Raw genomic sequence first — 26,099 nt, forward strand, 5'->3', positions numbered from 1 at the left:
AAAAATAGTAACTTTTATTCCCTTATCAGTTCCCCTCCCACAGTTACTTGTTCTCCTTCTATTGGATCTGAGTTTGCAGGTCTGGTTCTGGTTGGTTTCTTTGCAAGTCCGTTTTAGTTGCCAGGTGCTTTCTTGTCCATAGTTTCAGTCAGTCCTAGACTTGAGGCCTAGTGTGCAGGCATCTCTAGATGTCCATCTTGGATACTCTGTATCGTTTCAATTCCTGACTCTTCAGTCCTTGTCCTTCTTTCCTTTACTTTATGCGTGTTGTGAGACAATAAGCTTTTTATAAAAGTAAGATACAAAATACTTATTCAGTAAAACACAATAATTTGTCTTTCCAGCTTAAGAATTGCAAGCTGCATGACTATTAGCTTAACCATTCTGTAACTTACAGTCTCCCAATCTTAACAGAATATTGATTATAATAATATATATATGTATATAAGAATATAACATGCACTACAATTTAATGAGTAAACCACTACTACTAATTTGATGAGTAAATTTAACTACAACTACTTATTACATTATATTAATTAATTTGATCCAACCTTTATAAGCTCAAGAAAAAATAAAACATACAAAAATTAGTTAAAGTTTCCATTTGCTTCCTATGTAAAACAGAAATTTTGATTTAGTAAGCTAGCTTTGACCCTGCAGCTCTGCTCCCGCAGGCAGTGTTATCACATGGCAACTGCAGAATTGATCACGAAGGAAATCCAAAATGCTCTTCAGGCCATACTCATGGTTAATAACTGGCTCTGCCTCGCGGGCTGTGGGTCGGAGCTCTGCCGAGGCCACAGCCCGGGGGTCTCTGCGAGCCGGGCCGGCTGAAGGATTTGAGACGAATTTAAAACCCAATCGCCAGTTTTCCTTTTTAAAAAAATAAGTAATCAAAGATTAAACAGATTTATTGCTAAATTTGTATGGGTTTGAATAGGGGGGCTCTCTGGGCACCAGCCGCGGGTGCGGGGCCGGCCTGGGCGTGGAGCGGCGCCCCCTGCTGGCGGGCCCGGGCGGGGTGACGGGGTGCGGGGAGCGTGGCCGCGGGAGCAGTTGGGCTGCAGGGCAGTCCCGGCGCTGCAGCACATCAGGAGCTGTTCGGGACACACGGGCCGAGCCAGCGCCCGGCGCGGACAGCGGGCTCCAGCAGTGCTGTCTGGTGGTCGCCTCCTGGCGGTGCCCACAGCAGCGCTGAGATTATCGCCCTGGGTAGCAGCTGCGGAGCAAAGGGAGAGGGAGAGGGAGAGGGAGAGGGAGAGGGAGAGCTCGGCCCAGTGGGTCTGTCAGACCCCTGCGCGTCCCCGCGGCTCCACCAGGGGGCGCCGCCCCGCCACGAGCAGGGCGTGTGTCAGGCTGCACGTGACCGGAACGCGGAAGTGCCCGCCGGAAGAGGGGGAGCCGCTTCCGGCGCTGGCCGGGCTGGGCGCGGGCAGGGCCGGGGTCGCACCGAGCGCCGGGGCCGCACCGCCCGCTATGCGAGAGACGCCGCGGCTCGCAGGTGAGATGCTCCCTTTCGCGGCCACCAGTAGGCCGCGCTGTCGCCGGGCCCGGCCCGCAGGCCTGCTCTGGGGTGGGGCGGCGCGCGAGGCCTTCCCGCCCCCGGCGGCCGCGGGTCCCGCTCGCTCCAGGGCGCGGGGGCCGCCTCGGGCCGAGCCGATAAGCAGGGCCGCGCGGCCGGGGGGGTACCGGGGCCTGTCTGAGCCCACTGGCTGGAACCGGGCCCCGGTGCGGGGGCGTTGGGAGGGTGAGAGATCGGTGTCTGTGTGTGCAGAGGGGAAGGAAGTCCCTGCCCGCCCATCTTAGGAGTAACGTTATTTTAAAGCAACTAATGTGTGCCTTTTATGTTCTACTCAATGCTGCAGCCTGGGGACTAATTATTTTATTATTAGTTGAAATAGAAAGACTTTATTCTTTATGAGTTTGGGATAAACAAAATGCAGAAACAGAACAGGCTGTAGAAGGAGGAAGTGAAACCTCTTTCGAAAACAGAAGTTTTCCTGATGTTTATGGCTTTGCTAATAGAAAATATTCTCCTTACATTTTGTTTTCATGAGAACTTAAAATACATGAAAGTCTGCTACCACCTGGATTTTTTTTCTCTGGTGATATGCTGAGTCCTTGCTGAAAGTTGGCAGTGTAGATTAGCAGGAATTATATATAAATTCTACAGGTATCTGTCTTTAAATTTCAGTTGAACATGTACTGAAGGCTTATCCTTTTTATAGGCAAGTATTGAAAAATAAAATCTGAAATCAGAGAATATTCAGAAGGGAGGTAAGGAACTACATCTGTATAAAAAAATCTGGTCGTTTAAAAAAAAGTAGGCATAATGTACATAAACTATAAGGTAACTCAAAGTACTTAAAAAATTATGTCGAGTTGTTTTAAGCATAGTGGTAAGAAAAATTAACAATTGAATTGGCAGGCACAGAATTCCATTTCTCCCTAGAAAAGCATCGGTAGCTGATTTGGTCTCCTGGTTGGTGCTTTGGGGAGAAGAACTGAGGAGTGCTGAAGACAGTAGACTTAAAGGTAGTCTGCAATTGTGTGGGTGGCAACTTCACATGACTAGGCAGAGGATACCATTTGCTGCCCTGTGGCTCTTTGGGAACCCCGTCGCCTTCAATTTTCGCATTATCAAATAGAAAAATGGCACAAGTTCAGCTGACTCGAGGAGATAATGTTGGTTTTTCGTAGTTGGATTTAAATTTCTGTAGTTTCTAATCATAGTAGCATGCAAACTTATCTCAAATTCAATTAAAAAGTTCAATCATGCTTTTTAGAAAGTCGTATTACTGCTTAAGGGACTTTGTAATGAGATGTGTGGATGATGTGGGAACACAGATGTGAAAATCTGGGAGCTCTTAGCTGAAGTTCAGGCATGTCATTATTGTGTTGTTACTAATATTCACTTACAGGCAGGAAAAATTCTGTACAGCAGAGTATCATTTTGCTAAATGACATTTTAAATTCTAAAAGATTTTTCTGAAAGTAATGTTATAATAACATCTCGATAGGCTTGGAATTAAAACTTGGATTATAGTCCTGCAACTGTACAAGCTGTTGCTGTTCCACATTTCAGTTAGTAAAATGATAGGGAAACATCATGAGAAGGGTCATAAACATCATTCTCAGTGGGGTTCTGCCCGTGCTGCTGTTGTCATGGGGTGAGTTGATACAGTCGCTTTTGAAAGCTTCATCTGAAGTGAAATATTTCATGAGTACAGTCAGTGTTTATTGGGGGAACAAGGAGGTTATTTTGTTGGCAGTTGAAATAACAGAATCTTTCATATACTGTTACAAACTCTGGGATATACTGGAGTTAGAACACTACTGCTATAATTTCATGAAATAATTGGTTTGTTATCCAAAACTCATGCTTGAAATGCTTAGTCTATCCCAACTGGATAACATGCTGTTTGTACCTCCTGCTATAGTGGATGAGTCCTCTTGGAGAGAAGAAGCACAATAAAATGTGCTGGCATAGCAATTTGTGGCCTCAGTATGGCTTTCAGAAGATTGAGAGAAATGAGGTGGTGTGGGAGAAATGCAAGCACAGCAATGACATAAGGTTCCAGAAAATGTTGGGTTGAGTTCCATATGAGTCTGTTAAAGAAGAAGAGTAGAAGGAAATGGAAAGGTCAGTAATTGACTAAGCAGAATTTCTGATTTTTTCTTTTTCTTTTTTTTTTTTTTCACTTGCAGCACGACACTAAATTTGTAATGAAATGGAGTCTGGGTCAAGCTCATTTCGAGTGGAATTTCCAGATTTTTCTAGCACCATTTTACAGAAGTTGAACCAACAGCGCCAGCAAGGACAATTATGTGACGTGTCCATTGTGGTTCAGGGCCACCTCTTCAGAGCCCATAAAGCTGTTCTTGCAGCTAGTTCACCTTACTTCTGTGATCAGGTTCTCCTGAAAAACAGCAGACGAATAGTCCTGCCTGATGTGATGAATCCCAGAGTATTTGAAAACATTCTTCTGTCTACCTACACAGGCAGGCTGGTAATGCCTGCACCAGAAATCGTCAGTTATCTGACAGCAGCAAGTTTTCTTCAGATGTGGCATGTAGTGGATAAATGCACTGAAGTGCTAGAGGGGAACCCAACAGTTCTGTGTCAGAAGATGAATCATGGCAGTGACCATCAGTCCCCAAGCAGTAGTAGTTACAATGGCCTTGTTGAAACCTTTGAACTTGGCTCTGGAGGACAGACAGAATTCCACAAAGTGCAGGAACTAAGGGATGGCGAAAATGAAGAAGAAAGCTCTAAAGATGAGCTGTCATGTCAGCTGACAGAACACGAGTACCTTCCCAGTAATTCTTCAACAGAACATGATAGACTTAGCACTGGAATGACCAGTCAGGATGGGGAAGAAGGAACTAGTGATAGTGCAGAGTACCAGTATACCAGACCAATGTATAGCAAACCCAGCATCATGTCTCACAAGCGGTGGATCCATGTAAAACCAGAAAGGTTTGAACAGGACTGTGAAGGTGTTGATAATCCTTATGACGAACACCAAGTTTCTGAATCCATGAATGCCATTCAAGCAGATCATTCAATCCAGTCTTCGGGTGTTGAAGACTTTCACATAGGTGACAAAAAGATGGAAACAGAATTTGATGAACATGCAGATGAAAGTAATTATGATGAACAAGTTGACTTCTATGGCTCGTCCATGGAAGAATTTTCTGGTGAAAGGGCAGAAGGAAATTTAAGTGCTCACAGACAGGACCTTATGATAGCAGCAGGCTATGGTGAAGGCATTGATATGGCTGCCGGGATTAAAGAAGAAACATCTCTCACTGGATTCTCCCATGCTGATAAGCTCTATCCTTGTCAGTGTGGAAAAAGTTTTACACACAAAAGTCAGAGAGATCGACATATGAGCATGCACCTCGGTCTTCGACCTTATGGCTGTGGTGTCTGTGGTAAGAAATTCAAAATGAAACATCATCTTGTAGGCCATATGAAAATTCATACAGGCATCAAACCATACGAGTGTAACATCTGTGGGAAAAGATTTATGTGGCGGGACAGTTTTCATCGGCATGTGACTTCTTGTACCAAGTCCTATCAAGCTTCTAAAGCTGAGCAGAGTACTACTGAGATGAACTAAGACATTAGTGCGTACATCTGTTTAATAGAGTAAGACAAATAAACTAATTATGCAAATAATGTCTGGTACTTGCTATTGTACGTTCTCAAAAAACAAGTTTTAGTGATTATGCTGGTATAAACAGATCAAACCTATTTTGCTCTCTGCAGTAGTACTCCAGGTGTTCAGTGTGTGAAGTGCAAATGGCTAATCTGAAAGATGCTTGTAAAAGGAGTCTGACATTGATGGTAATCACAGCAGTATTTAGAAGCTCTCTTGTATTTCTAAGTCATCTAAATTCACAGTAAAACTCAGCTCTAAATTGACAAAAATCCTGAAAATACTTAGATGAAGCAGGAGTCCAGGTAGCACTACTTAGTAGAAAACTAAGATGACCAAACCAGGTTATACGATTCACCTTTTAGTGGAAAAATAAAAAAAAAATAGAATTTCACCTCAGACTGAAGACTCCAACATACTTCCTATGTATCATTAGATAGTCTGCGTCATTTGGTAGCCTTTGCTGTATTGCTGAATGCAAGGCAGTGGTAAAGGTGCTTTGGCTTTCCTTTATCTGTCTTCCATTTTTTTAATCTATCTTGAGTAAAACAAATGTCTAATTTTGTGCTAATTTTTATTTAAAGTCTGTAAAGCACTTAAATATAGTTTATCGATATATAAACTTCAGTATGTGTTAAGTATAATTTGTCCTTACTCCTCTAGGGTCTAATGCTGTATGACTCTTGACTTCATTAGATTTTAATTGCTACATCATGAGAGCTTCTAGAAGTGTGTGTAATAAGTATAGGAAAAAAAGTAATATGTAACATTTGGAACTTACTCAAAGTAACCACATATACTTAAACTGTAGTTTCTGTTCAAATTTTTGTGACTTACTACAGTAGCAAGTACCAAACTGGATTAATGAACTGACTTTTTATTGGTACAAAAACTTCTTTGAGAACTTCTATCTAGTTTTTGAAACCTGCCTTAGGAAAATTATGTAGTCATTGGCAGGTATTTATACTTTTAATTCTTTACTCTTTGATTAGTAAGAACTATAATATAGATTCTTGGTACTAAACTACTGTGACTGGTTAGGTGTGATCACGAGCAGAGTTGTTTACCTCTTCAAATGAAGTTGCTTGTGAAAAAAAGTAGGAAGTATGATTTGGATCTTCTAATGGTACTGCAGAACATGGTACCATACATATGTCTTAAGTTGGAATTCTTGCTGGGAAAGTGGCACTTGTTCTTTGTTAGGATTAGGATCTATGTGTGGGGCTCTCGCTTATGGAGATGGATGGAGGAGTGTGTACGGTTCCGAGAGATGCTGCCAGCTCTGCAGGGAGAGGGAAGGCATGCGTTGTAAAGGTGACAACAGGATTTTGGGGTTGAAATCTTAATGCAGTGCAATGCAAAAGCAATTAACCCTTGTTAGTAGCTTACTGAAACATAAAAAGGAAAGAGCCTTTAGAGCATACATAGGCTATAATAGAAAGAGGTGATGTCCAAGTACAGTGCTGATAACGCAGGAAAAATGTTAACCAGTATTGAAGGCCTGAGCCTGTGTGGCCCCAGTTTCTGTATTAGGCACTGCAGTGTGCAGGATAATGTACTGAAACAGATGACCCCATGTAGTGAAGCAAAACCACACAAAGATTATTACTCTTCAGTTTCTTTTTTGAACTCCCAGTTACAAATTGTCTTAAGATGCAACTGAACTGTATCCTGAACATGAATGTCTTCTGCGAGCTGAGGGTTTACTACTCAGTGGGCTGTAATTACTGTAATTTCTTTACTGGCATTCTACTTACAAACTTTAATTTTTTTAAGAGGCTCTTAATTCTTAATCTTCTAATGCTTCAGATATTTTTCATATGGAATTTTGTTAAAACATACTCCCAAATACAATGAACCCATTGCTGGCAATGGGCACGAATGGTCAGCGCCACAGAGTTCCTGTTCTTCGCATTTAATTGAACTCTACAAATGTTATGGTGGCCATGTATAACCCTTGTGATCAAGGTACTGAAACAGGGATTTTGCTCACTAACACTGTAACCTGCTTAATGTATAGAAGCACTTTGTATTTAAACAAAAAAAACCAAACCATAAAACTTTATAAGTATGTTTTTTAAACTTAGAAATTATATTCCCTTTATGGTTTGTTCCCACACTGCTAACACTGTCTTTTTTAATACTAAAAAAAAAAAAAAATTATAATCCTTGCCTGTTTACATGAGTGTAGTGGAAAGAGTTCTTGCACTCGGTGGCCCTATTTTTCCATTCTCCAAGGCCTTACCACATATAGGGTGTCATTTCTGCAAGTACCATTATCACGTTTGAGAGAAGGCATTAGAATCACACAGTCATAGAATGGTTTGGGTTGGAAGGGGACCTTGAAGATCATCTAGTTCCAGTGTCCCTGCTGTGGGCAGAGACACCTTCTACTAGACCAGGTTGCTCAGAGGCCCATTCAGCCTGGCCTTGAATATGTCCAGGGTGTTCCTTCACATACTCATTTCAAGAATGATCTTGTATATTACATTAGTTCTTAGCCCCTTTGAAATTGTCACTTTAGTTTTGCATAAAAAGGTTAAGAGTGCCTCTTCCCATTTAACCATAAAAAAGGCTGGACAGAAACACCAGTCTGAAAACCATGGTCAGGCAAAAAATATGTCTGTCAAACCCAGATCATCCTACAGAGCTGCCAGCAAAACTGTTTCTTTTACCAGCTTGGAATGACTTTTATATGGGATATTTCAAGGTTAAACATTACTTCTATTTGCAGTTAGGTTACTTTGAAATAAAGCTTTAAAATAAATTGTACTGCGAGAGACACTTTAAAGGTTTTATAACAGGTCCAGTAGATCATATTATAGAACCATGTCCTTTTTTAATGACTTAGCATGCATAGTAACCTTTTAGTATTTGCCTATTGCTGTTTTACCCCATATTACGGCATCGTCTTGAAAGCCCAACAAATGTTGTTCCACTGATCTTGGAGCACTTGGCTTTCTGATATTAATTTACATGAAACCAATTGATTGCAGGAAAATACTGATCTGATTGTCATGAGATCAAGTTCAGAAGATTGATGATTTAAGGGCAGCTTGAGATACATGTCTAAAATCCTTACTTTTGCATGGTGCAGGTGAAACAGTTGTCTTGTGGTGTTTTTCCTGAGTTCAATTTATTGCCCTTTGACAAACTTCTAATCACCATTTCAGGTACTGGGGGGAACAAATAACAAAAAATTACTTAAACACTTAAAGATTCATCTTTCCTCACCCTTCTTCAGGCTCAGCTAAAGTCTAACACCTCTCTTCCCTGCCTTTGTAGTCTCAGTTTCCCTTGCTTTCACCAAGAGTTGCATTCAGCCCCTGCCCTTTCCTGTAGTGAGGTGACAGGTCTCACAGGAGGTTCGTATGCACACTGCCTTGTCTGATGCTCTGCATTTCTTAGTGGGTGTCCTCTGGTGCTCTGGGCTGGTCAGTGTTACTATTTATGGTGACACCGGGCCACAGTCCCTTCAGGGATGTGTCAGTTGCAGTCTGGCTCTCCTGTGGGCCTCAGTTACTTCAGAGGTGTACCTGCTCTGGCATGGCTTAGCTGTAGGCCAAAGTCCTCTCAAAAGTAAATCTCCTCAGACACAGAGTATATCCTTCTGTGAGTATGTCTATACATGTCCTCAGTGACTTCTCCAGGTATTTTCCCAAGAGCAGCTCTTCAGTTTCTCCACATGTCCCCAGGAGTATCTTCTCCCTATGTGTCTCCTGCACCTCTTGCTAGCAGCTACCATTCTTCCTTAAATATGTTTAAGCAGAGGCAATGTGCACACCTCTGATTGAGATTTTGGCATGCAGTGTATTGTCCACATCTGTTTTGGTGCAGGCTGAACCCCACTTGACTAGCACAGGGCAGCTCAGAAACTCTGGCCACACATCCCCCCTGCAGCCCCTGCTACTAGTGCCACTGCAGTTGTACATAGCCAAGATACACCGACAAGGCTTCTGTCAAGCTCTTAATCTTTGCTAATGGAGTGGTCTTGTTCAAGGTACAAAAAATTATTTCTTGTTTGCGGGGAGGAGGGAAGTGATCCATATATATATATATATATAATAAAAAATACAAATGCATATGTATACGATGAATTTCATTAATCTTCCCTTATGCTTCATTACCTTCAATGACGTGGCTGTTGGCTGTAGTAAAGTTCTTCTGAAAACCAGCATCACTGTACACACAGGAGGCTTTCAGAATTTCCTACTGCTGTGAAGCCATTCGTTGTCCTAGCAGTGGTAAGAATACTTGATGATACTACAGCTAAGTTCCTTTTCATTCCATTTTGTAACTCAGATGTTAATTACCATGGAATTTGTGTAACTGCCATTCTGAAAAATTCAACTGTTAGCAGGGTTGCTTAGGTGTGTATCAGACCCTTTTGAGGGAGGAGGTTCTTATTTCAGATACCAGTGTTGTTTCAGGGTGTGTTTTTTTGTTGTTTCATTTTTTTAAATTTAACCTTTGTTTTATGGGTGAGCAGATAGACTCTAGAAGGTACTGCTAGTACATTTTTTGGTCTCACCTTTTTTCATCTGAGGTGTGTCTGAAGTTGAGAAACTGTTCTGTATCATAAGGAAGGCAGATGATCAAAGGCTGATGTATTACGTTTCTCATAAAAAGAATCCTTGACGTCTTTGTATTATTGAGCCTGAAAGACTGGTGGCACATCAGGGTTTGTAATCTCAACACTTGTCCTTTGTGCCAGCAAGGTGACCTGTCTCTGAATTATGAGACCTAGAGAAGTATATCGAGTATTTTGCTTTATCAGAATTAGGATCTTTCTCAAAACAATAAAGGAAAGTTGTTTTTTTTTTTGTCATTTAGTTGCTTCATTAGATAACTTGGCTTCTTTAGCTATTAGCTGTAAACTGTCAGTGGCCTAGGGGAAGATGCTGGAAAAGAAAATGGTATATTTTTAATGTGATTAAATAGCAAGTTCTGATTTTTGCTTGAAGCCTGTGTCTGTCAATTGCTGCTCCGTTTTTTTTATTATTCATGGGATTCCATATTTCTTTCAGAAATGTAGCTGTTTATGCAAGTGAATCTTCCTTAATGAGCTATAAGTTTTTATTCTGAACAAGTCATTTATAATAGTAAATTTGCATATCTTGATATTTTGTGAGATGTTATGCCTGTATTGCAGAGGTTGGATAGTTTTGTCTATAAATATTGCTGTCCTAATTGTACAGCATGGTTTTAATTTAATGTTACTGTTCAATATTTTCTTCTTATAGAAGAGTCCCATGCCCCTTTTTCGTATAACATGTTTTAATAAATGTTATCTGTCAACTTTGTAAATGTTTTCTTAAGCTTGAATGAAAGGAATGCATGTCTAGTACTAGTATTTAATATTCCACTTTGCCAAAATAAGTGCAAAGAAAAGTACAAATCCAGAAGTTGTTGATATATAACTTTATTAAATATATAAAGAAAAAGTTTATCTAGTAATGTGTCTTCTTGAAATAATGAGAACATGCCTGGTCTAAGAAAAAAATAAACTAAAACCTGATTTTTGTAACACAGCAAATTTGATGAATTTGTAGAATTGGTCCCATTTCCTTGCTGCTGTAGGTAATGAGTTTCCACGCTAGTTCAAATTCATCAAACAGGTTTTGCTATAACTGTCTTTTGCAGAGTGGTGATCTCTGAAGTTACAATACAGAAAGTACATGCTAATAGGGAAATTCCAAAACACGCACACGAAGTAGCAGCAACTGCATATCCCCAAAACCTCCAGGTAAATTTGAAGTAGGTAAAGATAGCCTATAGGTTTTTTTTTTTTCTTGTCTAAGTATGAAAGAAATTTCATACTGGGAAAAGTATGAAGACTAAGTCTCCCTTATCTTCCTGTGAGGATTCCTTCTCTCCCTGACTAAATTCAAATACTTGTACCGAAAAATTAATTTTGTCCAGCCTCTATCTGCTCTGCGCTTGTGGAACTGTCCCAGCTGCTGCTTGCTACCTAAGCAAAAATGAACTCACTCTCACTGAAAGCATGTTCAGCTAATTCCTAGAGAAGGCAATATTTATGTACCAGGCTCCTCAGTCCTCAGTACTTCTCCTCAGTAAAATCAGATGGACTATGGCACAAGCAAATTAATTTTCTGTTGCTGTTGGTTGCACTTACTGAATGCATGTAAGAACAAGCCCAAAGTTTTCTGCCTGTTCAGAATTAGTTGTTTTTCTTTTATGTGAGTGAACAAATACAATTTGTGTGTGTGTGTGTTCTTTAGCGCTATTACTTGTGCCCTCCTCAGGATGCTCCCCAGGCTACTGCTTTATCTGATCAGCATTCAATGTCTAGTTTCTGAAGACTGCGTTCTGTGTTTTATAGGGAGAGAAAGACATATCTTCAGAAGACAGAATGTGGTGTCCAAAATTAGACCAGGTGGAAATCCCAGCAGGACCTACTGCACCAGTCACTCTGACTTTTATCAAGTAGTACATCAACTATCTGGTAAAACACTGAGTCGTTTCACTACCTGAACCTCAAGTATGTGCAGGATAACAAAAACCCCCTGTGCATGCATGCTGAGGTGATTTGTGTGAGTTACAGGGACAGCGTAACACAGGTGAACTTTTTAATTCTTTGCTCAATAAAGGTGGTAATTCACAGCTGGAGTGGGGGATGTTCTCCCTCAAAAGCTTCCTCATTGCATCTGTAAATGCCCAGCGGGGTTCTGAGCGTGTGTTGTTCTCTGGAGCTGCCCCGTGGGAGTTCTCGGAGCGGCTCTACCCGTATTCACACCGGATTCGGCCACAGCACAAATCCTTCTACCTCCGTGAGGCGCCGCGCCGAGAGGGCGGCTCCGCCCAGCCCCGGGAAGCGCCGTGGGGCGGGCTCCCGGACGGCCCCGGGGCTCCGCCCGCTGCCGGGGCGGCACCAGGAAGCGGAACGGCCGCCAGCGGAATCAGTTCCGGGTGCGAGTGGTTGCGGGAGCGGGCGGGAAGCGGCGGTGGGAACGGGCCGGGCCGGCCAGGGACCCGCCATGTGAGAGCCCCCGACAGCCCCAGGTGAGCGGCGGGCGCGGCGCTCCCGGGCGAGACGGGGTCGTGCTCGGGGAGGGTGTCCCGGCACCTGACAGGCCCCGTGGGAGCGGCGGCCGCGGGCCGGGACTCGGCTCGGCCGCCTAGAGCGGCGGCAGCGGCTCCGCCGAGGCTGCTCTGGCCCGGCCGCGCTTCGCCGGGGGCTGTCGCGTCCCCCGAGCCGGTGTCTCCGGTGCAGCTTTACCGCGGAGGGAGCGGGTCGGGCGCGCGTGTGTCGGGGTCTGCTGTTACCTCGGGCTAGGCGTCATGTCCCCGGTCCCTTCGGGGACGTGTTCATTACCAGGACATTTGGGACCCTTCAGCCGCTACTGTTCCGTCAGAGGAAGTGGAAATTCTAAGTGAACCCCAAATCTCTGTAATACAAAGATCTTTCCAAACCCCCGCAGATGATTAACTGCACTGCAGTCGATAAAGAATTCTCAACATCTGTGTCAGAATGTGCCTGTGTTTCATCGCCTGTCTAGGGACAGCTACAAACTGTTCCATCTGTCCCAAGTAACGGGTTGGAAAAATACCGTTAAAATGGCTCTTCACAGCTACTGTAAATCTACTGCAAAAATGTTGCTCGTGTCTCTAGAGAACATAGTTACTTCATTGCCTAAAAGAAACATTGAAGCCAAAAAGTTATGATTTGCTGAAGAGTGACTAGGGCTTTAAAAAAAAAAAAAAAGGAAAGGGGATGGACTAAAATGCACAATAGTGATGAAGTACTATCCTGGTAGTAAATAATATTGTGATAGCAGAAGATTCAAGAGCCCTTTCCCCCTCCTCTCATTCCCCACGTGTGAAAGTTCTGCCCATTTATATCCTGAGTCTCAAAATATAAGCTGGTGGTTTTTTATAATTAAAGTGGCTTCTCCAAGCATACGTCTCAAAGTTGTCAGATATTCAGATGTGACTATTTAGCATTACATAACAGGGATATTATGAAATTTGTGCATAAAATAAAAGTTTTTGATAGTTACTTGTAAGATCTCGCTGATTTGAAGTGTATGTATCACCAACATGTCCCTTTGTTTTATTTGTCTGACGCAATACTTTTGTCAGTATTGGAATCAGAATAGTTTCAGTTGGCAAGGACCTTCTGATCTTGGCTTATCTCCAGTTTGCCTCCTAGTGACTTTTTTTCTGCATTCAGAAATAAACACATACTTGTAACTTCTTTTGTAGTAATTTAACTTCTAGAGGTAAAATTTAGAGATTATTTCTATTGAGGTTTCTAACTGTTAGGTGAAACATTTTTTATGCATTGATGGTTGTTTCGTTTTTACTCTTTCAATCACTTTCACACAGGCAAGCAGTTGTGAGGAAAACAGTTAGAAACTAAGGGATGATGGTGGCCCTTGGACTTCAGTTTTACATCTGCTTGCTTTGGATATTTGTTCAAATAGGAAGCTCTCTTTTTTTTTTTTTTACCCCCTATAAAAATGCTAAATATGCAGTTTCAACAATTTCCCTGCTGCACCATGCTAACCACTGAGAATGGGTTTGTAGTGTTACTGGTATTGGCATATGTCTATGTGTGCATGTGCATACATATAAATAAATTGGTTGTATTTTGATATTAAAATCATCCACTCTTTGAAGTGGTTTTCTGTTCATCATGTTGTCAACCTTGGTGAGGTAAAAATAAATCCTTATAAATTTAAATTTTTGTTAGACAAAAGTCTGAATTAGTAAAGCTTTTCTGAACCGAGTGCTAGGAGTCACTGTGTTGTTCCCTGGGCAGCTGGTGGCATTGTGTCCTGCAGCACTGAGCTCACCTGCCAGGCTGGACCTTCGCTCGTGGCTTCACTGCAGGTGTTCAGTACTTAGGGTAGACCATGGCCTCTCTGGCTGCACAGGGAGGATGATAACTTTCACCGGAGTGTTCTGATATTTACTGATGGAAGTGTGCAAGAAATAAGCTTTCTAGTAACTATATTTCAACCCACACGAACTGGCTTCAGTTTCTGAGGAAACTGGGCATTTCCTGCGTTTTGAAGAGGTAAAGAAACAAAGTTTTTAATTGTTTTGTAGTCTTCACTACTCTATCAAATTCTGTATTGTAGTCTAAAATAGAACTGAAGCAAACTGACTTTCAAAGTTGTTTTCTAATGAGTAATAGTCCACATGCACTCTTCGTTGTATTGTTGTATGCTTTCCTACAGATAATTTGGGCAAACTGTCAATTTCTTCTTTGATTCTGATGGGCACTTCAGAAGAAGTGAAGAATTGATGCAAAACCCAGTTCTACATATTTGCATAGCATTTGCTGGTTATATTATTCTAAGTTTATTGTAGTTCAAAATTATCTCAATTGCTGGGAGACTATGGGGTTTTTTCATCTTCTTTTTTTTCTTTTTTTTTTTTTAATGGGTGCAGTATTAAAATCTGTTTTCCAAAGGTGGGGAAGCTCCTCCTTTGGGGCTGGATTTGCAGTGAAGCAGTAGTGCTGCATGGCACACTGCTTAAAACCATCCAAGGGTACTATATGTTGACTTTTGAAAGATAATTAATACTTTACTGTTATGAGAGGTATAAACTGGTGAAAATATTCTATGATCAGTCTCTTCCCTATTTTTAAAAATTATTTAAAGAGTGTCTTAGAGACCCCCTGTAGCCTGTGACATACCCCATGGCAGTTTTTCCTGGATACAGCTGGAATTAATTAGTGTGGCTGCTGTAAATCTGAAAACTAATGCAAATGCAGTCTGAAATGAGTGAGAGTGATGAAGATCTTTGCCCAAAAACTTCCATGATCACAGCTGAGGGGTTACATTCCTAGGTTAAAATTCTCTTGAATGATGATATATATTTGCAGTGATGTCTTGAGTTCTCACACAGATGGTGTAGCAGATACTGACTCCTACAAAATGCACAAAATCCCCCCCTACAAAGGGGGAAGTGCACTGCTCTATATAAATACGTGTTTGTTTTCATGCTTTTTCTCTGTACTCTGAGCAGTAATATATGGAGGGACTATCACAAAATCATTAAGGTTGGAAAAGACCTCCGAGGTTATCAAGTCCAACCTGTGACCAATCACCACCTTGTCAACTAGATCAGAGCACTGAGTGCCATGGCCAGTCATTTCTTGAACACCTCCAGGGATGGTGACTCCACCACCTGCCTGGGCAACCCCTTCCAATGCCTGGCAACCCTTTCCATGAAGAAATTCCTCCTAATGTCCAACCTGAACCTCCCCTGGCACAACTTGAGGCTGTTTCCTCCTGTCCTGTCACTTTTTGTCTGGGAGAGGCATTCTTGGTGTCATGGAGCACTTTGCTTTGTTTTTGTCCTAATTTTCATTATGACCCTCCTAGCTTTTCTATGTATTCCTGTTTTCAGACATGCTACAATAGTAATGGTTTTTAATGTGTTTTTTTTTCCCAATGATCCCTTGTTGCTGAGCTAACTTAAGAAAATGCAAGGGATCTTTTCTCACACTTTTGTGTAAGTTAGAATGAGCGCAATTTGTATCATTCACCTGTCTGTGAGAATGGTGAATCATACTTCAGTGAATGAAGGAAATTAAACAGGTGCAGACTTAGAAGCAGAAACTAATACGATGTTGGCAGGCACACAGCTTCATGTTGTAGTTATATGACGCTTCCCTGCTGCTACTCCTAATGTCAGTAAAATTAAATACCTAGTGTGATTTGTCACCATCTATTCTTGTTTTTTTAAATTAAAAAAGAGCTTTCATAGAACATAATTTTTAAAGTAAGTTTCTTTCAAAATCTAATGAGAAATATTAAATGTCTATCACTCTGATGTTCACAGGTTACTTCGATGAACACTTTTGTTTGAAGATGTAGGGCAGCAATTCACTGCTAGTAAATTCATTCTGTGGCCTACATTTGCTGTATAAAACCCTGATGAATGAAGATAATGCAGATGCAAAGAGAATTTATATGATTCTTTTAAGTGCGACTGGATAATCTACAGAAATACACAGGAGGCTCAACACAGAGCCCTGCTAGGACTTAGTGAACCTGGTGTCCAGTTCTGGCCTGTGCCTTCAGTCAGTTTCTTGGATACATAATAGCTAGAGCTTTGGGGCTTGTTTTTGTGTACTGGACCTGTTTACTTGCTTTCAAAACAACACTGTATATTCCCTTGATCCCTGTTGCTGTTTCTTACTGCTTTTCTGGTGCACTGACAGCCAGACTTACAGACCGTTAACTCCATCATCCTCTGCGCTCACTGCCAGCATTTGTGCTGTTTACTCCTAGCATCTTTAGCAAAATAAGCCGCTTTGTTTCCCAAAAGAAAGATGCAACAACTCTGAGAACAAGGAATTACTTATAGATATGTATATGCATATGGAGTTAAGGGAATGTTCTAACAGAGCAATAATGTGCAAGTGGCACCCTGGTTCCATTTCTCCTTGGTGTCCTTCCCTCCTGGTTCTCACGCTTTCTCTGATATGTGTTTCCATTTTCAATGTGTAACTGTGTCCCAGAACTGTGAATTCATCTAGAGATGCCAAGATGCCATGATCAAAAGAACATATTTTTTTTTCTCCATGGTAAGGCATAAAATGTCCATCTTTTTTCCACTCAGGTCCCTATCCTTAGTTCATTCCTTCTGTCTGGACCAGTGCTAGTGGTGACAATCTGTATTTTAATATTTTCTCTAGGAGTAAGTTGTTCTTGATTTTGCTAAGCAAGAGCCCTTACAGAAGTACGGGACAAGGAAGAAGCCCACTATCTGTGTGAGACAAACTTTTCATACATCCTAGACAGGAATGACAAATTACTGCTGCTGGGGACTGGTCTTTTAGTTTGTACACAGTCTTCAACCCACGTAATTTGTCAATTCATGTCACTTCAGGTCAGCAGAAGTTCTTCCTCCACTTAGCATGGAGAATCATGAATGATTAATCAGGAGTGGCTGGTATTATCTCTGTGTAGCTAATAAGCCCCACAAATCAAAGGTAGTGAACTCTGTTGGGTTTGTAAGAAGCCTGCTGCCCTGTCAGACACAAGTGATTCCCAACTGCTGGGATTCCTGTCTTCCTCATGGGACTGGGATAGTGGTTCTCTGCACAGCATGCAGGGATGCTCAGAATAACAAGGTTAATCTTGCCATGTAACTGCCTCACTGTTGGACTTGGGTTAGTTGTGTGTTGTACTGTTTGATTTCTGACTTAAATCAGCTTGCAACTCTGAATCGTTTCATAGCTTTGTTTGCTGAATAAAAGAACTGTCCTTGCCCAAGCCATCTCTGAATGGTATCGCATTGCTTCTGGTAACCATCTTGCAGTCCTTATTTCCCACCTCAGATATAACAGGTGGGAAAAACATCTTTTCCCCTTTTTTTACATCACAACTGCAAAAGCTCAAATGAAGTCTGGTTTACCCATTTTAATCAATGACACTGATAACTTAGAGAACATATTTAGCAATTCTGATAACTTGATTTTGAATGCTCTGTGAGAGTTTTTTCCAGTTTTCTAAATAGGTATTCGTTATCTGGAGATAGTGTCCAGTCAGGAAGCTGGCTTTTTTGTGTCCGCTGCAAAGAAGTTCCATTTGTGAAGATTATGGATGTTAGTTTTAAATGAAAGTCAGCTGACGGAGCTCCACTTCTTCCTTTCAGGCCTTCTGGTGTATTTTTACCTGTTGATTTTGTTTTTAGAATACCTGAATTTTCATAATTTGATTTAAATTGTTCATATGTCCCATTACAGCATGTAGCATAATAGAAAAAAAAAATCCACTAGTATATTGTGATACATTGGACATGCTTCCTGCATCTGAAGTCAATGGATGATGTTGAGATCTGTTTGTTCAATTGGAAAAGCAGGTATGGTGGCAATATTGTGTGTTTATACTTCTGCATTGATAAGAACAAGAATAGCAATAAAAGTCTGAAGATTCTTGGGCACTTGCTTGATTAGTGCCCAGTCTTGGAAATGTAAGGTGATGCTACAGAGAGACACTCTCAGGGTGACAAGTGTGTGTGCTTTCTACAATAGTACTCTGTGAAAAGTGCTTTTCTTTAGCTCTTGGTTGGAATTCTGTACATTTCTTTAAAGCCTCTTGGAAGTCCTTTCCTGGTGTTTGAGTACCCATGACTTTTAATTTAGGTTAGAATTTAAATGTCAAGTCATTCTAGATAGGAAATCACTGTCACATGGGATGAACTACAAAGTTCACATCATGGTTTATTTAAAAAAAAATAAATCACAAAAGAAATTTTTTTAAGAAATTGAAAGTCCGTGGGTGGCTCAAACACTCTTCTTTCAAATGCACACGCCCATGCACGTGCCTGTGGCATTTCTTTGGCAGGTTTTTCAAACTTCATGAAGTACCTTCCAACAATATTTTTTGGGCAATTTAACAATGCAGTTCCTTGCAAGTATCACTGTAGTATCTGGCTTGTACAACTACTCAGGGTTCTGAAATGTTAACCTTGCTTAATGGCTATAAAATTGGTATTCTTTTGGAAGGGTGGAGGTATTGTTCTGCACTTCTTGCCAGGGAGTGGAACTGTAAAGTTTCTTTGAGGACACAGACTGTCTCAGGGAGCCTGTCATGTTTTCTGAGCAATTCAGTTGTGAATGTCACAGAGGGGTAATTCAAATTATAGAAATGCAAGAAATGCACAGATTAGGACTCTCTTTTTATATCAGGTATCTATGGTTAAAATTTTGTAATGCACCTTTAACAGATCAGTGAGGTGGTTTAACTTAAACATCTGCAAGCATTTTTAAAATGGAAAACTCCATATTTATTCTCAGTTGTAAATCTTCGCATTTTTCTTTCAGATTACTCTTTACATCAGTAGAAATGGACAGCAGCAGTTTCATTCAGTTTGATGTGCCCGAGTACAGCAGCACTGTTCTGAGCCAGCTAAATGAACTCCGCTTGCAAGGGAAGCTCTGTGACATAATCGTGCACATCCAGGGGCAACCGTTCCGCGCTCACAAGGCTGTGTTAGCTGCCAGCTCTCCATATTTCCGTGACCATTCAGCATTGAGTACCATGAGTGGCTTATCCATATCAGTAATTAAAAATCCCAATGTTTTTGAACAGTTGCTTTCTTTCTGTTACACTGGAAGGATGTCTTTGCAGCTGAAGGACGTTGTCAGCTTTCTGACTGCAGCCAGCTTCCTGCAGATGCAGTGCGTCATTGACAAGTGCACGCAGATCCTGGAGAGTATCCATTCAAAGATCACTGTTGGTGAAGTTGATTCTGTCACTGTTGGTGCTGAAGAAAATTCAGAGAATCGCAACGGCGTTAAAGACAGCAGCTACTTTGCCAACCCTATTGAGATCTCTCCTCCCTATTGCTCTCAGGTGCGACAGCCAACAGCAGGCAGTGATCTGCGGATAGAAGCTACTCCAGGCAAAACTCTACGGAGTCGTCTGCAAGAAGAAGGACATTCAGACCGAGGGAGCAGTGGGAGTATCTCTGAATATGAGATTCAGATTGAAGGTGATCATGAGCAAGGAGACCTGATAGTAAGGGAAAGTCAAATTGCAGAGGTGAAAGTTAAAATGGAGAAGTCTGACAGGCCAAGCTGCTCTGACAGCTCTTCCCTCGGGGATGACGGATATCACACTGAAATGGTGGACGGAGAGCAGGTGGTGGCAGTAAATGTTGGTTCCTATGGGTCTGTCTTACAACATGTTTATTCATTTACCCATGCCTCATCCCAGGCTACAGGTGTGTCAGAAACCTTTGGGAGCCTGAGCAATACGAGTCCTTCAAGGTCAATGCTGAGCTGTTTCAGAGGGGGTCGTGCACGCCAAAAACGAGTACCTCCAGGTCACTTGCATAGTGATGTCCAGGGCTTGGTGCAAGGGGCTGACAGTGAATCCATGGTGAGTAATCCAGGATATGAAAATAGTCCACGGGAAAGAAATGCAAGAGGTCACTGGTATCCATACAATGAAAGGCTAATTTGTATTTACTGTGGAAAGTCTTTCAACCAGAAAGGGAGCCTTGATCGACACATGCGATTGCACATGGGAATAACTCCTTTTGTGTGCAAGTTTTGTGGAAAGAAATACACCCGTAAGGACCAACTTGAGTATCATATTCGTGGTCACACAGATGACAAACCCTTTCGCTGTGAGATCTGTGGTAAATGCTTTCCTTTCCAGGGTACACTAAACCAGCACTTGCGAAAAAATCACCCTGGGGTAACAGAAGTGAGAAACAGGGTCGAGTCTCCAGACAGAACAGAAGCGTTTGTGGAACAGAAAGTAGATAACGATGCTTCAGCTTCTGAAGCCATGGATTCTAGTATGGAAATTCATGCAATGTCTAACACATCTGATTAAAATACTACATTCTAAGGGCAACACAGACAAGCACACTACTATTGTATTATTTAAGCATTTCATTCTTTTAGTAATCTTCAGTACAAGTATAACAGCTTTTAATTTTCCTGACCTTCTGGAAATCAGTTAAAAATGGTTTCTGGAGAAGACTACGCAAGTATTCTTTGTTTTTGGAGGAGGCTGAGTTGTTTGGGGTTTGTTTTACACTTTTGAAGATGCTCAGAACATAAGGATTGTGCTGGGGAAAAGATAGGAAGAGTCTTCTGAAGTGTCCCTATTGATTGATCTGGCGAGACACAAAGTCCAGTGGAGAAAGATATTAGAATAAGATTGGTAGCTCTGCTGGATGCTCCAAAAAGCTGTAAGTTCCCTTTTTTTCTGAAATCCTGTTGCTGGTAATGAGTTACACAGCAGTGGGGAGAGAGAATATCATAGCTTTGGTTCTTCTTGCATCACGATGAAATCTCTTTGTTCTTACTAACTGGTTTTAGTAGTGAGTCTGTTTATATATATAAATTTGCTTTATATATATAAAATGCTTTCACTTTGCTATTCTGGTTGAGGTGAATGTAAACGTATGTCAAGGCTGATACCATATACCACTCTTTCAACTAGGACTCCTCTCTGCTTAGGGTTTAGGAATTTAGACTTTGGGAGGATGGTTTTGGTTTTAAATGAATGTTGTTTGGTTTTCATTTTATTAAACTATTACTTTGTGTGCAAAAGTGAGCAAAGCGAATTACCTTGTTTTAATAACTTTGCTTTATTACATATGTAAACCAAATGCCATAAATCTATTAAATTATGGTTAAATTGCTGAGGGTTTTGTTAGTTGTCTAGAATGCAAGCTGGACAACCTGTGGTGCTGACCTTTTTATATATATAGAGATAGATATATCTATATATATATATATATATATATATAAAAATATTAGCAAACCTGAAAGTAGCATTGTGGTTTTAAATGTGTTTTGGCTGGCCTCAGAATCTACCTTCATTTCGTACTGTAGAACTATACCAGGTAATTAAATTTAACTTCATCACTCTTCATGGTTGATTAAAACCAGAGGGAGATGTAGTTTCAACCACAGTATTTCCAAGCAGTATTTTAATAGGTCTCTTCACAGAGAACCGTTTTCAGGTGCACGTTGACTTCCTACTTAAAGCTCCAAGTGATATTCCAGCACTTGGAATTTGTACTTTTTTTTTGTATAAAAAAAACAAATACTCTACGGGAATATTGAGCAATATGTCTTTTATTTCATGTGTGAGTATTACAGAGTTGCTATGGCTTCTCTGTTATGATTTCAGTGGTTGTTTTCTGCATAAAGGAGCTACCAACAACTTTAAAAATACTCTAAATCTTTTTGTTTCACCAAATATATGTTTTTAATATGGTGCTAACTTCATCGTTTAGGTCAGTATAATATATAAAATGTGAAACATAATAGTAACAGTTAAGCAAAAAAAAAAAAAAAAAAAAATCCCTAACAATAAACAATCAAAAGCCCCCACCCTATACAAACCACCCCCTAAAAAACCCCCAAAGCCAGTAACAAACGAACAACAACAAACCCAAAAAATATACCACAGAAAACCAATAGCTTAAGAGACCTCAAAAGCATGGACTGGCAAACACTACTGTGTAACATTCTACCTGAATTCTACCTGATGAACAGAATTGATCGTTAAATTAATCACATAATTCTTTAAAATACAGGTTTTGTATTATCGGGTCTTATGTTTGTTTAGCTGTTATTAAAAATACGTCTGTGAAGATGCTGTTTAACTCCTGAAATTTAGAAAATTAGAGGTTTTCTAAATTATGGGAAAGCAAAAAGGTAGATTTGCTATGTTGTAAAGCTTTCTGGCCTCTGTGAAGTTGGGGCATATTTGTGCAGTAGCTTTATTAAATACACTAGTTCTTAATATTGTGACAGTCTGCAATAAGAATTAATTTCACAAAATGTGGATTTACAGTATAACCCCACCTGCTCCACTGGAGCAGTTTCAGTTAAATCGGGTACATCATTTGCCTCTTTGTCCCAAAACTACCTAAATAAAGAGGCGGAGGGTGGGGAGAAGTTTCTCTCCTTGAAGCAACAACAGAACTTTTGTTTCCAGTAAGGGAAGGGATAGTCTGTGTCTAGGGCAGGTAGTCTGTATGTTTACCCACCTAAAAACATGTTGCTGTTTCTGATATAGTTTTTCCCTAAATGTTTGTTTTAAGCAATTAAATGCAAAAAAAAAAAAAAAAAAAAAAAGGTGAGTTTTGATAAATTAAGTTTGAGACATGCAAAATCCAAGAAATGTACAGTTATTCCTAACCCTTTATCTTGAACCTGTGCTGTGGTGCCTTTGGTGTGACTTTTTCCCTGGAAGAATGAGTTGAGAATAGCAGGATATGGGTACAAATTTTATATTTCTTGAATTTCTCTGTGTCACAATCTTAACATTATTTAAATCTAGTTCTTTGTATTTGTAAATGTATAAAATGGTTTGAGTTTACCAAAGAGTGACTTATCCAAAATTGTCTCAGACAAAAGCAAACAAAAAACCATCATGTTGATTGTACAGGTTCAGGTTCAAACCATTGTAAGAGGACTGTTAAGGGGCAGGAAATGATCCATTTCTATACAAGCCCATGATCCAGCAACATGCAGGTCCTGCTTGCCCTGCTTGTGCCCGTTCCCTCCCTGGGGGCAGCGTTCCTGATTCCCAAGCCATAGCCCAGCTCTGCCTGGCCCTCCGGGCTCTGCTGAACACCAACAGCACCCCTGGCAGCAGCAATTCCATTGTGCCTTGTCACTCAATGGGGTGCCAGGATAAACACTGTCACAGACACGAGACGTGACCTGATGAATTCATGTCACCAACCCAGTGAGCAGGAGCCTGGGATTCTTTAGCAACCATGGAAACACTGTACAGTGTCTTGTGTCTGTCCAGTTCTCAGCACAGAGCTGTTACACATTTCATTTACAATAAATGCAGAAGTCAATAAAATATGTGAAGAAATATTTGACAGCAAAATAAATGGTGAAATTATATAGGCTGGTTCATAATTGAGTCTCTTCTTAATCTATCTTTTTAATTCCAGACAAATGCGAAAGCAGTGACAGTGTCCTTTCTTCTAGATGCTTAACCTATTTTGACAAACTGTGAAAATAAAGGATTTTATACCTTTGCTAATGTCCGTGGTTTTAAACTGTTATTTTAGTTTTCTTTCGTATTATCTTCCATATTATATCTTTCAAGCTTGTAAATAAATTTAGAAAATAGCTTTGTAAATACTTACAGTATATGAAAAGTTCATTTTGGTCATTAAGGCCTCAAGATTGGCTCTGCTTTCTTAGTGTGAAATCTTTCCGTAGCATAAAGGATACTGTCAGTTCACTGTCAGCAGGGTAGACTGTAGGCCTAAATTGAGAGTTTTAATGCAGTCTTCCCCAGCATAAATTCATGGTTTATGCTGAAGCCTTTGGTTTACTTTTAGTCAAAGCAATGAGGCCTCTTAATATGTTTAGGCTGAATTATGGGAAGAACAATAGGAAAAAAATCAAGGGCTGGGAAACTATTGAATGAGCTTTACCTTTAAATATATATATTATTTGAATTTTTGTATTAGTTTACTGTGATTCTTTTATTGTCATTTTTCTAAAGAGGTTTCACATGAAACCATTGAAAGGGACTCAAATATGCAACACCTAATCTATTTTCCAAGGGAATTTTACCCTTGAATGGTGCTTTTTGACTGGTCAGGGTTATTTATTAAATTTTATATTTGAAAGTATTTGGGGAATTATGTAAATTCTTTGTATGAATCTCTTTATTTCACGAACTGTAAATTTCATAAAACTCAGTGATTGAATTGGAAGTTTAGTAAAGTCATTCAAAATGTTCAAAGTTTATAATCTCTGTGCATTTTACATGTATTTTAACAAGTGCCAGAATAGTTGTATTTAATATTGTAGATTTAATAGTACTTGCACATCCCTGTGACAGCATTAACTTAAGTTACGCAAGTTTACATTAAAAAAACAAGCTAAACAAACAAGTAAGCCTGGGACATGTGTTCCTGTATTTCTTCAGGGGATGTGAAGCCACGTATCTCTGACTGAGCAGCTTTGCCTCTCACTCCTGTAGCTCACTCCTGCCATGGCAGATCCAGAACTGCTGACTCTCATTCCCACAGGAATTCAGCCTTTGGACTCGGACTGCGAGCCTCTGGTTGTAGGTCTGGTTAGAGGTAGAGCTCTTGCACGATTTTAACAGTATTTGTTTCTGACTGAAAATTTGTATTTTTAAAAAACTTTTATTTGTATGGTTGTTTTTGATGATAAGTAATTGAACAGTTTGAATGACTTGACTTGATGTCATTATCTTGCAATATAAACCGGGAACCTCACACCTCGCACTTCATTGCCATGAAGTAAATGAAGCTAGCTAAGCTGATGCTGTAACATCTAGTAACTTGCCATTAAGAATTATTTTATAGCATGAACTTTAAAATATTTATTCAAATGATATTTTACTCTTGTATTCACTTTGGTTTTAGATTTGTGACATGAATATTTCTGTGCTGCTTTCTTTTGTTCTGATGAATTTGTTTCTTGCTTGTAAATTGCTTTTTTTATGGTATAAAGTCAATCGGAATTGCTGTTTGTAAATTAAAATGCTTCTAGAGCAAATCTGTGGTGTCAGTGTCTACATTTGGTTACTTAATCACTAAGGCGTTTGCATTTTAGATGCTATTCCTGAAGTGTGATTAAAAAGTTGCATTTTAATACGCATGTACCAACTAGGAATCAAAAATCTTTAGAAACAAACTACTCTTAACGTTTTTCTTTTTTTTTGCCATCACTGTTTAGTTCTGAATGGCTGATATTTGAGTTTTGTACTTCTGTGAAGACTCATAGTTCTACATCCACCATCAAACTGAGCTTCTTTTCTTATTACATAAGAACTACGTGTATATTAACTCTGAATGGGCACAAGAGATCTCCCTTTCTCCCAAATAACTGAAGTTCTGGCATCAGAAAAAAGGGTGAAGTAGTATCAGGGAAGATCTTCTGTATGATGGAGTGCAACAGAAAGCTTACCAAGGCAGAGCTCTGAAAAAATGTCCATCTGTATTTTGCTGGTACTATAAATGAGACCCTTGTTCAAGACACACGTTCTGATATGACTTCCTTAGAAGGCTTGTACTGTATAAAAACAACGACAACAGATGTAGGCAGGAAAGGAAAAGATAAAAGGGTTTTGGAAAGAGCAGCCATAGTGAACTCTTTCCTGTCATTAAAACAAAGGAGGGTTCTGAAGGAGGATGTTTTGAGGCAATATTGTGAGGTTCATCAGTATGAGGCAGTATCACAGAAAGTACAAAGGTGCTTGTTTGAAAACACAGTAAGTAGAGAAAGGACAGTGACCCTGACTAGTTATAAGGGAGATGTGATGGTAAGAAAACAGACTTGTTGAGGATTAATGGAAAAACAAATAAAAGTGGAAGACACAACTGCTTTTTGGAAGACAAAAACTTGGGAAAACAATGAAGGGCTATCAGCAAAGCAACAAGATTAGAAAACTCTCTTTGTAGGTT

General features: G+C 40.3%; 2 protein-coding genes across 4 annotated transcripts; both read left to right on the forward strand.

The window, feature by feature from the left end:
- Positions 1-1,392: 1,392 nt before the first annotated feature.
- On the forward strand, positions 1,393-11,796 carry ZBTB43 (zinc finger and BTB domain containing 43). 2 transcript variants are annotated; one of them, XM_050319906.1, is made up of 3 exons: positions 1,393-1,504; positions 3,712-4,941; positions 11,512-11,796. In XM_050319906.1, the coding sequence occupies exons 2-3, from the start codon at positions 3,735-3,737 to the stop codon at positions 11,661-11,663; spliced, it is 1,359 nt and encodes a 452-aa protein (XP_050175863.1). In that variant the 5' UTR covers positions 1,393-1,504; positions 3,712-3,734; the 3' UTR covers positions 11,664-11,796. The 2 variants fall into 2 exon arrangements, with proteins under 2 accessions (XP_050175863.1, XP_050175862.1); XM_050319905.1 differs by lacking the exon at positions 11,512-11,796 and having other exon boundaries at positions 3,712-10,603.
- ZBTB34 (zinc finger and BTB domain containing 34) lies at positions 11,715-25,191 on the forward strand. 2 transcript variants are annotated; one of them, XM_050319903.1, is made up of 2 exons: positions 11,715-12,191; positions 18,982-25,191. In XM_050319903.1, the coding sequence occupies exons 1-2, from the start codon at positions 11,806-11,808 to the stop codon at positions 20,501-20,503; spliced, it is 1,908 nt and encodes a 635-aa protein (XP_050175860.1). In that variant the 5' UTR covers positions 11,715-11,805; the 3' UTR covers positions 20,504-25,191. The 2 variants fall into 2 exon arrangements, with proteins under 2 accessions (XP_050175860.1, XP_050175861.1); XM_050319904.1 differs by lacking the exon at positions 11,715-12,191 and adding an exon at positions 12,405-18,017.
- Positions 25,192-26,099: the final 908 nt, after the last annotated feature.

The sequence above is a fragment of the Myiozetetes cayanensis genome, unplaced genomic scaffold, assembly GCF_022539395.1.
Source record: "Myiozetetes cayanensis isolate MyiCay16 unplaced genomic scaffold, myiCay2020 scf23, whole genome shotgun sequence".
Classification (NCBI taxonomy): domain Eukaryota; kingdom Metazoa; phylum Chordata; class Aves; order Passeriformes; family Tyrannidae; genus Myiozetetes; species Myiozetetes cayanensis.

Excerpts from the sequence above, each read along its gene's own strand:
- ZBTB43 (XM_050319905.1), top strand. The coding sequence starts at position 3,735 with ATGGAGTCTGGGTCAAGCTCATTTCGAGTGGAATTTCCAGATTTTTCT.
- ZBTB34 (XM_050319903.1), top strand. The coding sequence starts at position 11,806 with ATGTTCTCCCTCAAAAGCTTCCTCATTGCATCTGTAAATGCCCAGCGG. Across the intron at positions 12,192-18,981 it reads AGAGCCCCCGACAGCCCCAG|ATTACTCTTTACATCAGTAG; the intron begins GTGAGCGGCGGG and ends TTTTTCTTTCAG.